General features: G+C 29.2%; 1 protein-coding gene and 1 pseudogene across 1 annotated transcript; both read left to right on the forward strand.

Annotated features, from left to right (window-relative positions):
* The first annotated feature begins 4,540 nt into the window (after positions 1-4,540).
* LOC120119590 lies at positions 4,541-5,941 on the forward strand (annotated as a pseudogene).
* A 6,352-nt stretch (positions 5,942-12,293) lies between these two features.
* Positions 12,294-15,164, forward strand: LOC120119591 (histone H2A.Z-specific chaperone CHZ1-like). Its single transcript, XM_039139401.1, has 8 exons — positions 12,294-12,400; positions 12,508-12,628; positions 13,265-13,390; positions 13,516-13,569; positions 14,354-14,400; positions 14,621-14,722; positions 14,890-14,944; positions 15,033-15,164. Exons 1-8 carry the CDS (start codon positions 12,317-12,319, stop codon positions 15,047-15,049), a joined length of 606 nt encoding a protein of 201 aa, XP_038995332.1. The 5' UTR covers positions 12,294-12,316; the 3' UTR covers positions 15,050-15,164.
* The last annotated feature ends 2,637 nt before the right edge of the window (positions 15,165-17,801 follow it).

Raw genomic sequence — 17,801 nt, forward strand, 5'->3', positions numbered from 1 at the left:
CAGCCTCAAACGCCACCCTTTTAAATATGGGTTTACTGTCGTCTGCCCAAGAAACTCATTGCAAAGTGCTTTCACGGTATTATAATAATTTTTCATCACCACCGACATCTCATTTGTTGAAACCTCGAGTTGGAATGCAATATATTCTAGGGTTATCGTGCATTCTCTTCACGAAAAATGATATGTATGTGTTTTTGGCCTCCAATGTTTAATCAATACACTTATCAAAGCCGGGACCAACTTATACTCTCGATCAAATGTAACATAATAAAATCCAACATCTTCCAGGTGATCTTCAATCAAAGGGTGTGGCATAGCGAGATTATTGATCTGATTATGGAGGACTCGCTGCTCATATTCATACAATTATAATATTCTTTAAATTAATCAATTAATCATAAAATAAACATTAATATTTAAGATATTTAATAAACAATTATAGTATTTTATTAAATAATAATACCACCATCGCTCCCAAATGGCTAGAAATATATTGAGCGTCAAGATGAAGTAGTTAATTTTGTTATGCCATTTGAACGAATTTGTAGAATTTTTTAAATAACATTAATAATTTAATAACATATAAAGATGTTCTTGCTTGGAGGGAAATGTTGCATCTAAGTATTCAACACAAATAAGAAACACATACAAGTTACTTACAAAAGTAATATATAGGGCTGTAAATGAGACGAGACAGATCGCGAGCTACTCGAGATCGACTCGGTCAAAACTCGATCAACACTCGAATCGAATGAACTCGACTCGAGCTCGAACTCAACTTGAATTCTTAATGAGCTAAAACGAGCTACTTATTACTCGACTCGAAAAGCTCGCGAGCTACTCGAAAAAAATATTATATTATATTTGTAGATTTTTTAAAATTATATTATTAAAAATATATTAAAAATACATTATTGATAATTATAAATTTTTAAAAATATATTTTTAAATGTAATATAATCTTTTTGTATGTTCAAATTCGAGTTTGAGTTCGACCTTGAATCGAGTTCGAGCTTCAATCGAGCTCTTGAACTTTTTTTGAGTTTGAGCCTTTTCGTGTTCGAGTCGAGTTTCAATTTTATATTTCGAGTTCGAGCTGAGCTTGAGAATTTGTAGCTTGAGAGTTTTCGAGTCGAGTTTAATTTTAAACTTTTCGAGTTCGAGTCGAGTTTAGCAATACTCAACCCAACTTATTTACAATCCTAGTATGAGGTTCAGTGAATTCAAAGCGTTTTTCGTTTCTCCCACCTTTCCTCCTACAGTTATCTCAATTGTTATTGGGTTGAAGAATCTCAAAACTGAAAATAGTCTTTCTTTATGCATGTTACTAAATACATTCGACTATTAAAATTTATAAAATAATAATTTAATTATAAATCATTACTTTGTTGAGTTATTCGACTATTAAAAATTGTAGTATTTAATTGACATGGATCGAATATTGTATGAATAATCATAGATATGGTCTTCTCGATTCAGCTTGTTTTTTTAATTATTTCAAGTGATAACAAAGTTGTAGTATTTATACCATATCACTATCAATTTCTTAAATCAAATGGCACATAACTGTTCCGGCTTAACCAAGCCATTGGGCTCGAAACCTTAGAAATATAACAGTATTTAATATTTAATGATATAAATTTACTATAATAATTTTACCTTACTCGATAATATTATTTTCTATTTAAACCGTTAAATAAATGAATATAAATTTTTATTATTAAAAAATATAAATACATTCCCATCACGTTTATATTGTTTTTATTAGATGTTACCTTTTCTTTGTATCTTATTACTTTATTCTATCAATAGTATGCGAATCATTTCATATCTAAAATCGTGGTCCATACTTTTGTCAAATATATAAACTGTCATCCAATATAAAATACATATCTCTGCACATGATGCTAGGTTACGTTGAATAGGCATTTTCACTTAAATATCGTCTTAAAAAATATTTTTCAAATATCTATTAAGGATTAATTTTTTAATTAACACTTTTATATCATATAAGACAAAAATATATAATATTAATCATGTTTGGTATGACAAGCAGGAAAGCTGAGCGGATGAAAACATTCGTACTTCTAACATTTTAAAATTATTATATATTTTAAAATTTTTAAATATTTTTATTAAAAATTTATTTTTTATCTAAATTTTTATAAATTTAAATTCATCCCTTGAAATTTAATAAATTCAAATTCACCATCTAACATAAAATTCTGCATTCGCATTTGATAACAAGTCTTTGTCTATGTGACTATATGGTTGTAAAAACTTATTAAAAAAAGCCAAAAGCTATTGAGTACGAGTCTTGAGCATGACCATAAACTGAGATATAACGACAATATATGTGTGTATGACAGGGCCGGCCCCGGCCCAGGCAGGAGGAGCGTCCGCCTAGGGCCTATAGAATAATTTTTTTAATATAATTTTTTTTTATTTTTCTGATAATAAATTAAAAAATTATAAAATAAAATAGAGTAATTTATGAATTTAGTATCTAAACTATTAATTCTGATCCGTTTTCGTATTTAAACTTTTATTTTTTTCAAAATCATATTTAACATTTAGTTTTCATTTCATTTTAGTATTTGTCGTTAAAAACTTAACGCATTTAGTACCTAACTATCGGTTTTGGTTTGTTTTAGTACCTAGAATTTCAAAAAAAAAAACTTAACGTTAAATTTTGAATGTGTACTAAAATGAAATGAAATGACTAAAGTTTTTAACGGTAGATACTAAACTGAAATAAAAACTAAACTTTACGTATGGTTTTGAAAAAATTGAAAGTATATGTACTAAAACAGATAAAAACTAATAATTTAGATACTAAATACGTAATTTACTCAATAAAATAATAGGGCCCATAAATTTATTAAAGTGTGAATTATCTTTATTAAATTTTATATTAACATTAATAAATTATTCTTCCATAAAATTATAATTTAATATTTGTTTCTCAAAATTCAAAAATAAATAAATAAATCAATTAAATTATTTAATTTTGGTATTTCCAAATTCCCACTATCAATTTACCAAATATCTTTACCATTTTTCATATCAATAAAAAAATTTATTAACATTTTTTTTCAAAACTTAATGAGAAGAAAAATTTTAGTATAATTAGTATGATTCTTTTCTCTCTCATGTTTCACGATTCATCTGAAAATTATTATTCTCATTTTTTAATTTATCATATTTCTCTCATACGTAAAGTCATAGTTGTTTATTATCAATTATGGCGTTTGAATCATATTGAATATTATTCTTAAAATTCTAGGTAGACCATATTTTCAAATTCTTTCTTTTAATTTTATATATTTTAAATTTTAGATAAGATCGTTATTTTATTTTCAAATGTTATGTTATGTATTGAGAAAATATATTGGAAAACATTGATGTTGATATTATCATCAATGATTTTGCATAAAAAACGATCGAATGTAATATTTTTTTATAAGTATTTGTATTCTTAAATATATTTTTTGACATCTTTTACATTATAATGAATTACTATTTTTTAATTTAATAAAAAAAATCTAATAAAATTTTTAAATTACACATTTCTTAATTTTTTATATTAGGGGCCCATTTTTTTATTTTCGCCCGAGCCTAAAAATAGTAAGGACCGGCCTTGGTAGGAGTCTTGTGTTCAATCGTTTATTGAGTGTGCGTTTAAAAAGGTTATATTTAGATATTTGAACAAAATATCTAAATAATATGAAATTTGATAATCTCATAACTAAAGTTTCATATTTTGAGTTGTCAAAAATAAATCTTAAACGTGGTCAAACTCATGTGAGTAAGACAATTAAAAGAAAGTTTTGGATACTTAGATTCGAGTATTTCAAAAAGCAACAATTAATATAGAAATTGAGTATTCAAAATTTCATTTAATTGTCATACTGACATAAGTCTGATCAAATACAGAATGTCTTTGACAATTCAAAATCAACAACTTTGATTATGAGATTCTCAAATATTACATTATTCAAATATTTTTTTCAAGTATTTAAACATAAACTTTTAGAGATATACTTATTGAATGATTGAAAATAAGTTTATATACATATATCATCATTGCTAGGCCAAAAAATTATGGAAACTTACATATAGGCTAAATAAAATAAAGAATAATATATTACTGTAAATTATTTTTTTAGAAAATAAACTAGTTTAATTAGACACATTTTATATTATAATCGTTACGTTTTAAAAATATATAATTTTATCGTATTATTTCTTTAATAATTTGGGATAAGTATAATATAATATATGTTCAAAGATAATTTTTAACCATTTAATATTAAACATTCGTATCACTAACATTTTTGATACTCAAATTCAATATTTCAAAAAATAACAATAATTTATTTACTACTGATATCATCGGTTCTTCAAAATTTTATCACAATCATTTAAATTTTGTTCTACGGAGAAACCCCTGTGTGGGTAGCGGGTGGAGTTGATCCACTTTAGTCTACTTAAACACCCTTCCTATTTTGTTCCTTCAGTACATCTAAAACTAGACAACATGGCATTGTTGTTCTTTCTATTTATTTTCACAACGCTTTCAAAGGGATCACCGACACCGTCCCAGGCCCCATTATTCACTTCCTCAGACAACGATTTGACGCCGGTGCCGACCGAGTACCTGGCTTATCATGCTTGAGTTGGCGACTTGCCGTCGAAACTAACAACATTGTCGATTGGGTTACAGTACCGGGACAGTGCAAAGACTACGTCGGATACTACATGTTGGGTGACCAATATAGGAAAGACTCGAGCATGGTGGCTAATGAGGCTCTTCTCTACGCTCAAAGCCTAACCCTCGGCGGAGACGGCAAGGACGTATGGGTCTTCGACATAGACGAGACTACCCTCTCTAATCTGCCTTATTACGCTCAGCACGGATTTGGGTACCTTACATATAACATAATCATGCATATGTCATAATCCTATTTATTTCTAAAAGTTATATCTTTTTAAATAATATAAATTAATTATAAGATAATATTTGTATTAACAACTAATCGAATCTAAAATTTTTGAAAAAATAATATTATTTCTATCATTAACATCATTCGATGAATTATTTTTTTAACAGGGTGGAACCCTATAACCCCGAATTATTCAATAAATGGGTAATGGAAGGCAAAGCCCCGGCTTTACCAGAGAGTCTTAATCTGTACAAAATGCTAATGTCTATGGGGGTAAGGGTGGTGTTCTTGACAGGAAACCAGAAGATCAAAGAGATGTAACAGCTAATAATTTAAGACAGGCTGGATATCACACTTGGGAGAAACTAATACTCAAGTAAGTAAAAAGAAAAAAGGGTGACGTATCTATTTAGTATCCAACTATCACTTTTATTTCATTTTAATCATTTAATTTTTAAAAATTATATCTAATGTTACGCTTAACTTTATTTTAGTTATCTACTTTTAAAAAAGTATCAGAAATGATGATACGATATTTCTTTTAAATTTTTCATAATTATGTGAAATTACATTATAATGACATGTCTATATCACCGTTAATTTTTAACAGGTAAGAGATTAAAATAAAATTAAAATGTAATATTAGATATAATTTTAAAATAAAAAAATAGTTAAGTGATCAAAATAGAATAAAAGTGACAATTAGGATATTAACCGTGTAGTTTATCCAAGGAAAATACATGGTGGGTCATTCATATATTTTATTGTCTTGTCTTGATTTGATTTCTTTTTTTTTTATTATTATTGGAATTAAGGGGAGCATCTTATTCGGGCAAAACGGCAACGCTGTACAAATCAAGCGAGAGGAAGAAGCTAGAAAACAGTGGGTATAGAATCATTGGAAACATGGGTGATCAATGGAGTGATCTCCTAGGTACTAATGTTGGCAATAGGACTTTCAAGCTTCCTGATCCTATGTACTATATTAGTTAATCCCTCAATATCGCTCTACTACATAAATGGTCTCTCATATTTCAGTATGTTTGTGTTTTCATCATTAATAAATAAAAATTATGTTAGGATCATCAACATTATTGATCTATTATGTTATGATCATTCAATCTTTAACTTTAATTAAAAATATATTAAAATATTTAATTTTAAAGTTATGATTTCTTGCCACACCATAGAATCTACATGTTTTAATTTTAAATGTAATTATGGAAATCAATTAAAGTGATTTAATAAAAAGATTTTTTTTAAATATTTGGAGCATTAGGGTTTGGTCTATTGAATGATTTTTTTTTGAAATGACATTTTTAAAGAGACTAATTTTTATTTTTTTTATTAAACTAAGGTGATTATAAAATAATATATGTTATAAGTATTTTCAATCATTTGATAATGAACGTTCAATCACTGGTGCTCGAAACTGTGATCTCTAAGAACAACAACAATACCTTTAATTACCGAAATAACTTGCTTATTATGGGTAGTTTATAAGGATTTCTAACGTTGATTTTAAAATATTCAATTATAATTCATTGTATTTTAATTTTTAAATATATCAACATTAGAATATGTATATTATCAATAATTAAAAGAAATTATGAATATATATTATTCTATAATCATTAAAAATTAAAAATAAATTTATTTATATTGTTGATTATTGTTTTTCTCCAATTATTATTTTCTTATAAGGGAGAAATGACACTATTAGACGATAAGTTATTTTTCATTCTATGATAAAAAAAAGATAAATTACACAAATAATTACTAATATTCGAGTAAATTTTAATCCCCACCATCACAAAAAAAACGAAAATCATTTGGTTTTGTTTATGTTTAAAAAAAACACTATCCAAATACGTAAATATTAGGCCATCAGATAAGTTTTTTCCTTTATTTTCTTTTCATTTTTTTGGTGGTAGTGGTAAAAATTGAACAACATTTTGTTGAACTCAAACAAGTTCTAAAAGATGTAGCAATACTATATAAAGTATACCAGCAGAGAAGTAGCCATGAAGAAATTGACTGTTAGCATCCAGGTCAGGTTGGATTGAAGATGAAGAAGAAGGGTTGGGTTGAAGAAGAAAAAGGGCCGGTCCAGATGGTCTATTATGATAAAATGATGCCAAAATATCATATTAAGGTTCTACATCATCTTTCCGTCACCCACAGTAACGGTTGTTACCTTCAAGTGATCAATTTGTAACAAACGATAATGTTAGTGATATATTTGTGACTTTTGAAACATCAGTGGTGAAAATAAAAATCTATAAAAACATTAGTGTCTATTTATGTAGTTTACAAATTTTAATGTCAATCAAATCCATTCATTTTTATCCCGTAAGAAAAATGAAACATAAAGTTTTGCACTAGATTTGGCAATTTTGATTCGAATTTAATTACCTAAATTTAATACTCTACTAGAGACTTGATATAATCCTGAATATAAAGTTTTAAGCTTGAACCGAAACCCAAAGTAAACTAAATTGAACCAAAATCGAATCGGATTTTAATTGGGATGATATAAAAATATACACAATTTAATCCGAATCAAAAGCAATATGAATCAAAATTATCGAAATCTGATTTGACCCAAACATCAATATAATTTTAACTTGATAATTGAATCAAAGTGTACGAATATTTTATTTTTGTTACTTATGTTGCGTAGCAATATGACAATATCAAAATGGTGAATGTTTTCTTCTTTTTTGTATTACACTACGAGTTAACCATTATCTTTATTAACAGTTTAATGGTGTACAAACCGAATGATTTCAATAGTTAAACAGGATTATTGTTATTCATAGGGATCTCGAGTTCAAGCACTAGTGACCACAGGGTATTTGAGCGTCATCGTAATTATTGAGAGTCTTTAAAACATATACTAATACGTGTAATCACTCTAAATTAATTAAAAATAACAATTTAGTGGTTCAATATAATATTTCTTTCTTTAAAAGACTTTCTATATTTGATACGATTGTTTAAAAAAAAAAAGTAATTGATACAAAAGATTATAAAATAAAGTTACTACCTAAAATTATAGTTTACGTAGTTACTTTAATTGACGTCACTTAGACTATAGGCTAAAGTTAACTTTAAAAGAATACTTCATATAAGAACAAGTAATTAAAGTAAACTCAAAATTAATTTTAGTTGTCCAAATTTTTTCGATAAAAATGTGTCTAATGTTTCGAATGTCATATTTTTAGGTATATAATTGTAACGGCCTTTAAATTTAATTGTTAAGTGACACATGTTTATTTTATATAATTTTAAAATTTTTATTAAAAAAGCAATTTAAAAAATTATTTTAAAAAAAACTAATTTTTTTTAAAATTATAAAAATCCTAAACTTCCATAGAAACTTAATTTTAATCACTTTGTCACCTCCAACCGCCGCCAACCGACCAAAATTCCAATCCTGTGAGACCAATCGAACACCCAACGACCAAAACCCTTGCCCCAACCTCTAATTGCATCAACCAATCAATAATTGTAGCGTGGAGAACCCCTTTCAGCCGATCACGAAATCTTATTTTTACACGATCATCGGACTTTCTTTCGGTCACGAAAATAAAGGGTTTCGATCGTTGGGTGGTCGGTCGATCAAACATCATTAGGTATCCGGCCGATTGACAGTGTTGGTGGCAACCGTTGATGCTAAGGGATTAAAATTAATTTTTTTTGGGATTTTGGGTTCTTTTATAATTTTAGAAAACATTGTTTTTTAAAAATAAAATAAAATGGTAAAGTATATAAAAAGTCCCCAAACTTTTAGGGCACTTGCATTTTAGTCAACCAACTTTTGAAACTTGCAATACAGTTATCGAACTATTAGTTCGTTTTCACTTCTGTCTCTGCCATTACCTCCGTTAGTTTTTCGCTGACGTGACAGTTAACCTTCCGTCAACTCTCTTCTTCTTATTATGAAAACCCTAACCTCCAAAAAAATCAGAAACCCATTGAAAATCATAACCTCCACAAAATCAAAAACCCAAAAATCATAACCCCACAAAATGATTCTCCTATTTTTGGTTAAATAGCTCTACAAGCTCATGAAGGAAAGCTTTTAGAGACTTGAGTTGAACAACTAAAAAGTTTTGGCTTTCAGCTTACTTATGTAACTAATGGTTTATCTGACCTATTTGTTGTGAAATACAGAAGACGAGGTTATGAATGTCATGAAAGCTGCTTATTTAAGTTACAACGTTATGAATAATATTGTGATTCCAAAGCTTGAAAGTGTAATTGATGAGGATAAGAAAATTTCTCATGTTGCCTTGATGAATGAAGCTGAGAAAGCTATAGTGAATCCATAGCTAGCTAAAGTAAAGCTTAAGCCGGAGAATGTTGATATTTGTTATCCTCCATATTTCAAAGTGAGGGGAGTCTGATCATAGACCTAGTGCTGCAAGCAATGACGAGAACTTGTACTATGATTCTGCCAATGTTATTTTACGTGCAGTTGGAGCTCGCTATTACAGTTATTGCTCAAATCTTGCCATAACTATATTGATAGATGCCACTTCACTTCAGAACAAGGCAAATGGGGTTCTTCTCCATGAAGCTGCAATTGGTGCTTTGAAGCCTGGGATAAAGTTGACGGGAGGTTAACTACCACACCAGAGAAAAATTAGCGAAGGTAATGGTATGGACAAAAATGAAAATGAACTAAAAGTTCGATAACTGTATTGCAAGTTTCAAAAGTTGAGTGATCAAAATGTAATCACCCTAAAAGGTTAGGGATTGTTTATATAATTTAACCAAAATAAAATTTAATTTTAAGTGTTTTTTTTAAAATAAAATTTTATATACCGACACATGTCACTTAACGGATGTTACAATTCAGGAACCTAAAAATATAACGTCGAAAACGTTAAATACCTATTTTTAATAAAAAATACTTTAGGCACCTAAAATTATTTTTTAGTATACTTTAAATACTTATTTTGCGTAAAGCCTTAAAAGAAAATAAAGTTAACATTTTCTACCAACAAAAATCAACATAGAACATGAGTCTCAAATAAAAACTTATCATTCAAAAGTGTTATTTAGCTACAAACCAAATTAAATATCTTCACTCGAATACTCTTACGTATCAAACTCGGTTATATTGAGTTTCTTAAAATGATTTCTTAATAAAAATTTAAAAATAAATGAAATATTCTAAAAATTTAGCTTCTCACTTTTAAATCTTATAATATTAGTAGACATAAATAATGTATGCATAAGCTATGGTAAATTTGAATCTTATAATATTAGTACACATAAATATTGTACGTATAAATTGTTGGATTTTTTTTGCAGTGTATCAATTTAAGAATTAAAGTCTCTTTTAAAAAAAATGATAAATTGTTTATTTTTATAAATATAAAAATAATTATTTTTATTTTATAATTTAAAATTTAAATACTATTGAGTATAATATTATTTATAAAAGTATTTATAACAATATTTATTCAAATATAATTATTATGTTATTTTTCAACTTCAATGATATACTATATTTATAATTAAATATTAAAATATCTAGTTGAAAATGTTAAATAATAATAAAATTGATAATTGAAATTTTTAATTCTTCTTCGAATAGCTTATATTGTAAAATTTTTGGATCAGATCAATATAAAATTCAAATCACTAATTTTAACATGTTTTATAACAGTGACAAATGTAGAAAAAAGTTATAGGTCCAATATAATTATAATAAAAAATATCAAATATAATTCATGAATATTTTAAGTTTAACAATATAATAATAATTATATATGTACTAAATCTAAAAAAATATACTCCACCAACATAATTTTCTTAATGTAATTCATACATATTTTTATTTAGGGTAAACTATCTATTTGATCACATACTATTTACTTAATTTATGTTTTGATCACTAAACTATTATTTTTTAAACCATACCTAACCTTATATTTTGGTCACCATCCGTTAATTTTTTTTTTGAAAAGAAGCTGTTAAAAAATTAACAACGATGTTAATTTGACATCATTTTTTATTTTTTAATCTTGATGTGACATCATCTTATGATGAAATGTTAACATCACAATTAATTTTTTAAAGACGAGTGATCAAAGTAAAACCAAATCATAACATTAAATGTGATTTAAAATAATTAATAGTTGAGTGACCAAAACAAAAAATAAACAATAAATAGTGAAAAAAATAAGTAGTTTATCCATTTTTTAGGCATTAGATGGGCCATGGCCTAGGTAGTCGTAGGCCTACATACGCCCCTGGTTTATAGGGTTAGGTTTGAACTAAATTGTCATCCCTATATGATGGTTAAATTTGAAACATTGAACTTTTAAAAGTTGAATTGAACCTAAATGATAGGATTGATAAAAAATATACGTTTTTATATAAGAATATATCAAAATATTTATATATAATCAATTGAATTAATATCCGACTAATCCCAAATTAACCCAAAGGTTGAAAGATTAACTCGAATTAAAAATAATCAATGTAATATTGACACAACAAAAAAAATTAACCAATCTGATATTGACATGACTTGAAAACTGATCGATTTGATACTGACCCAAACCAAAAATAGATTGATACGATATTGACTTAATATAAAAATTGACCAATCCAATATTGACTAGAGTTGATACTCAACTTGACATGAGTTATTATAAATTCAAATTAAATCTAAATCAGATTCGATCTAATCCGATCCGATTTGAATCGAATCTAAAACTAATATAGTCTATACCTAAAATGACTCGACTCGAAAAACTCGATCTGAACCCTATACAAACGATGGATTGTTACTTTTATTTTACATTGTGCAAACATATCCTAAGTCATATCATATATATTAGATTTGAATAATATATCTTTAAAGTTTACTCACGAGTAACTACATATAATTGATTAATTAAGTTATTCATCTTTATTTATCTATATTCTTTTATGTTATATATTCTAGACTCACCAAAAATATTCTTATTTCTTTTACTAGATCACTCTTCCTTTCCCTCTAGATAGATATAGACAGATAGAGTTAATGATTATATTTAGAATTTGTATAAAAAAATTTACCCGGTTGCATGATTAGAGTCTACTAAGAGTCTATGTTGTTGGCACTAAATTTGCCCAACACGAGCCCGAACCCCCAAGACTTCCAAATGAACGTAGGTTGAACCCATTATTGTTATTTGTAATTTTAGGAAGCCCGCAAACCCCTCACGGGCTTACCGGAAGCAATGATCTTGATCCAGCAGCCTCCATTCAAGCGGTCTCCACACTCCAACAACTAGCTGTGGTCACCCAACTTTCAGACATATTTCACTTCCAGCTGATTACTACAATTTTTTAGAATAGAATAGATGGCTTTTAGGGGACAAGGACGTGGGCGAGGATGGGGATTTGGTGGTGGGTATTTTAAGTCTGAACCCTTTGTGCTCTTCCCTGTAAGTTTTCTTCATACTTCCGGCCATGGGTTCAGAACCCTCGGATTTAAACTACAAATAATGATCGAATATTAACTTCTTATTTTTTTATTGGAGTTCTTTTGTAGGATATTGAATTGCCTGATGTAAAAGCCGTGCCCGAAGAGAAAGCCTTAGTCATCTGGAATTCAAGGTTGATAAACTATTGGAAAGCCTCTCCTTACTATATTGAAGAACATGTTTCAAAGAGTAAGTGCCTCGAATTTTAGCGTGTTGGCTGTGTGATTCCTTCAACTGAATGATCTTGCTGCGCCTAAAGAACCCCCAACAAGTTTTTTTGGGAAAATTCCAACCTTCTCTGCTTGTTCAAATCAATAATCTTTGAAAATGTGAGAAGGCAACTTAAAAGATTGTGCTTCATAACACAAATTAAATCCACCTTGCAGTTGAACTCTACCAGCATGATAATTCGCATGCCGAATGTCTAATGGTTTGATGCATTCTGTAATGAATTAATTGCATCTTTTTGTTATTGTTTGCACAAACTGTTTGTAGCAGCCTCAGAGAAACTGTTTTGCATCCCGATATTACTATGCGAGAAATTTCCCTTTTTTATAACCGAATGTTGAATGTTTTGCCGGTATTGAAAATACTATTTTCCCAGTTCTACCATCATATTCCTTTTTATCATGTTTGATTCATGATTTCAAAATACTGATATGGTGCACATATTCCTAGTTTGTCAAAGTTGTCAATTTTCTTCGATGCAGTCTTACAATTTTGGTTGTCACGCCATCTTGCTTGGGAATATTGTTGTTGCAAAGCCAGATCTTATATTTTAGTTATATTGTTACTAATTTTGTTTTTCCCTAAATGTTTTGTTAGAAAAACAGAGCATGGATATAGAAAGATTTTCTGACTGGGGCAAGCCGAAGAACACCTCGAAACGCAATAGTCTTAACCAGGTTCTACAACTCCAATCTCATAATTTTCCGAAAGAACTTATTCAAGGTTTGTAACTGAGACAACTTATGCAAATATTTGATTGATTGTAATTATAAACTTATGTATATTGGACGTTAGCTTTTATCTTTCCTTTTTGCTGGTTCGACTATATCCAAATATTGGAATTTCAGATTCAAGCAGAGTGCAACGGAGTGCCAAAAAAATGCGATGGAATCTAGACTCAGGTTTGAAAAGCATCCTTCTTTTCCTGTATTTTATACTCTATATTTATAGCATGGGGTAATGGTTGGTTAATAGATTCCTCCAATGAAAGTAATTTTCAACTTCGCCGGTTCTTAAAAAACTCTCAAGCTTCTACTTGTTTACATGGTTCATGGACTTTACTAGTATTATAGTCAGTAAGCTAGCTACTCACCGGACGACTATAGAGGTGGTTTAATGTTATGTTGCTTGGACTTGGATGTGTCTTACATGGGGTATGTATTTGGCACAAATGTTCAATTCTTTTCAAGATTTCCATGTATTCGGAAAGTCTTGGGAGGATCATATCTCCGTACCTTATCCGAATATATGTCGAACACTGCTCACTTAAAGAAAAAAAATGAAGAGTCAGAGTAATGGAGGTTTAATAGGCTAGGCGACCATGTTTCTCCGCATTCCTGTAGTGATTTCGAATAGAAAGACTTTGTTGGAAATGATCTCGGAGTAGCTGGATCAGTTTGACAAGAATGGTGTCTTCAGGTAGGTAAAGTTCATAGTTTCAAGCCCAAGCATCTCGGTTCACGAAACCATCCTTAAATTTCAAATCTAATAATAGGATCGGCGCAACCATTTCGCGATCTTTAGGGTAGTGGCTACCTTTGTACCAAAAAGATGTGAATGGTTTTGACTGTGATGTTCTATCTCATATATGTTTTCATTATTTCAAAGGAAACCAAAAGTATATCATTTTTCTCCCATCTAAACCCATAACATATTCCGGTTTATGTTTTTCTTACTTTTGAACAGGCCTGGAGAAATTGGATATGTTTGAGAAATTTGAAAAGGATTTTGAGGTAAGTTTTCCTAGCATCTCTCTTTGAGAGCATATACTTCGGACTTGAATTTACTGCTTCTCGAGGGGAAAACACTGTTGAAACTTGGATCGCATCTGTACTTTCTTTTAATCTTTTAGTAAGAAAAAAACATTGGTGTTTTGTCCTTGTTTTGTTAAATCGTTCTCGTAATGGATGCATGTTTACCTCAATAGATTCGAAATGTTTGTTCACTTGACAGGACAAAGAAGGAAAGGAGAAAGGTGATGGTGAAGAAGATACAGATGAAGAACAGGGAGAACAGTCAGACGAATCATACAGTGATGATGGTGATTATAACGAGGTCTGCATAAAGCTTGAGACGCAAGCCTCCTTTGAATTCGAATGCTTGCTTAGACTTAGTATTAATATTCATGATATCAGCGCCCATTATTCGTTTGTTTATAGGAGAGAGTCTAAAGGACCTCTTTAAAGAAAAAGAAATAAATTTTAATGCTTCGAACTTTGCAGAATGAACATTTCGACGACGATGAAGATGATTATAACGTACAGGATGACGGCGATGGTATGCATTTGATTTCTTCAGCTTACCACTTGCAAGTGTTGTAGATGGAGCGTTCTAATGAACTCTTTTGTGTTTCAACTGTGTGCAGATGAACCTATATATTAGGTGCTCATCAATTGAAGTGATGGAATCAGTGAGGCAAGACAAGATCCCTTTGTAAATCTCTCACATTAGATACACGGAAGGCATGCTAAAAAGCAAAATCCAAATTAGCCACCTTTTTATTGTTATTGCAGAGGAATTAATTATTATTGTTATTTTTTTTAAATATTTGAATTGTTTTTTCTCTCAGTTTTTATATTTTAATTAGAGTTAATTGCACCATATATCCGTAAACTCTGACCCTTGTTTTAAATTGATCCTATATTTTTAACATTCTAATTTCATCTCCAAATTTGGACACTTCTAAATTGATCCCAAATTTTTCAACATTCTAAATTCATTCATAAACTGTGATTTTCGTTCTCAATTGGTTCTTTAAGTTAGAAAATTTAAAAAGTTTAGGGATTAATATAGAATGAGTGTCATAGTTTGAGTATGAATTTAAAATGTTCAATAGTATATGGATTAATATACAAATAATGATTATAGTTTGAGAACATATAATACAATTTAACTCTTTTATCTAATTTGGATTTTAAATGAAATGCGATAAAATTAAATTCTTCACTAAAAAAAGCATTAATTTACAGAATACAATTGAACTCTTTTATTTAATTTGGATTTTAAATGAAATACGATAAAATTCAATTCTTCACTAAAAACATTAATTTATAGGGTAAACTACACCTACCTATTATTTAGTTTCTATTTTGATCAGCCAAATATTTTTTTCCTAAAATCATACTTAGCGTTATGTTTTGGTCACTCGTCGTTAAAAAATTAAAGGTGATGATGATGAGTCACCATAAGATAATGAAACATCAACATTGAAAAATAATAATAAAATGTAACGTCAGTATCATTGTTAAAATTTGACGGTGGATGACTAGAATAGAACGTTAAGTATGATTATGAAAGAAATAATAATATGATGACTAAAATATAAAGTAAGTAATAGGAGGGTGACCAAATAATCAGTTTACCTAATTTATATAACAGGACCAAGTGACCAAGTTGTTAATAATGAAATTTATATGGAGAGTCGAAAGAGGCAAGATGAATTTGATTGGATGTTGGTTTTGAACATATCCATGCATGATGAGGTGTCAAGAAAGGGCGGAGCTCTAGGCCTGTAAATAAACTGAATGTTCAGCGAACCGTTCATGAACCGTGTGGTGGGAAGTTCGTTTATATGCGTTTATTTATTAAATGAACGAATATGAACAAGATTGTGCGTTCGTTTAATTAAATGAACGAACATGAACATAGGTCTCGTTCGTTCATTTACGTTCGTGAACGTTCGGTTATATTCGTTCGGTTATGTTCGTTCGGTTATGTTCGTTTATGTTCATTCATTTATGTTTAACCCAATCTTTTTAAATCAATTTTGGTGACCAATTTGTAAGTATCTTAAAAATATTAATTAATCTGATATTATGATGACCAATTCCATAATTAACCCAATTTTATTTGGAGATTAAATCCAATATGTTAACTTGTGAGACACCTCGCACCTATATTCATTTCCCCCTTTTTTTTTCCCAAACCCTAGTGTTCACTAAAGAGTAGAGACGATCGCTGAAAGCTTCAAAACAAATTATATTATAGTGCAATCTGAAGTTTTACATGTATGTTTTCATCTCTTTCTCTATTTTATTTGACTTAATAGTTGATATGTAAAGTTCTTGCATGTATATTCCCATCTAAAACTCAAGAAAACATCATACTTCTTTCTAGAAATAGATGGGAAGATAAATGTAACAATCGGAAGTATATAAGCATCAGTAAGGAGAAAAATATATAGAATTTGTCAGAAAACAAAACAAAGGTTTCTATGTAATTTCTGCAAAAGAGTGTAATAGCGGAAGTAATGGGTTTTCTAGGAAGAATCCATTAATAAGTAGAAAATACACTTTGACAATGAACTTTTATTTTCATAATTCTTGTGTGGCCTTTAGTTGTAGAGTAGACTTTAGGTACGTTAAAATTTTGAATGGTGGTTTAGCAATAATATCAGTTACGATATGTAGCATCAAAGGGATTTCAGATCTATGTTATCGCCTTGTAGTCCAATTTGTACCGTTCAAAATCTTAATGCTGTTAAATTTTCTACTCTGCCAACGGAAAAGACCATTATTAACAAACCTCACTAAAGTCTGACATTGATGTCACAAAACTTTTAGCCGGCGAATTTATTAGAATAACGTAGTGGAAAATGATTGTTCATATGTAATCATGGACCACTAAGATAAATGTTATATCGTTAAATTAAAGTCGTGTGATTCATTTAATATCTTTAAAAGATCGATCGAAATATTTGATATCTTCAAACATTTCATCACTGTTAATCAGCTCTTATGCTATTTATCACTGTAGATTTGGTTGATTTGCATTGTCGACTATTTTTCATGAAAGAACAATGGAAGGTAGGGTCTCCAATGTTTATGTTCGTTTATGTTCGTGTTCGTTTATGTTCGTGTTCGTTTATGTTCGTTTACGAACATAAACAAGTTATATTCCTTAATAGACGAACATGAACAAAAAAAAATTTATTCGTTTATGTTCGTGTTCGTTTATGTTTGTTTATTTATTAAATGAACGAACATGAACATACCTCCGTTCGTGTGCGTTCGGTTCGTTTACAGGCCTACATACGTATGAGCACTTGATGTGCGAAATCGAGAACGGCCACCACTTGTCCTCCGCTTCTATTCTCTGCCTCGATGGCAGTGTTTGGGCCCAGAGCTCCGCTTTT

Source organism: Hibiscus syriacus, unplaced genomic scaffold (genome assembly GCF_006381635.1).
Source record: "Hibiscus syriacus cultivar Baekdansim isolate YM2019G1 unplaced genomic scaffold, ASM638163v2 tig00110332_pilon, whole genome shotgun sequence".
Taxonomy (NCBI): domain Eukaryota; kingdom Viridiplantae; phylum Streptophyta; class Magnoliopsida; order Malvales; family Malvaceae; genus Hibiscus; species Hibiscus syriacus.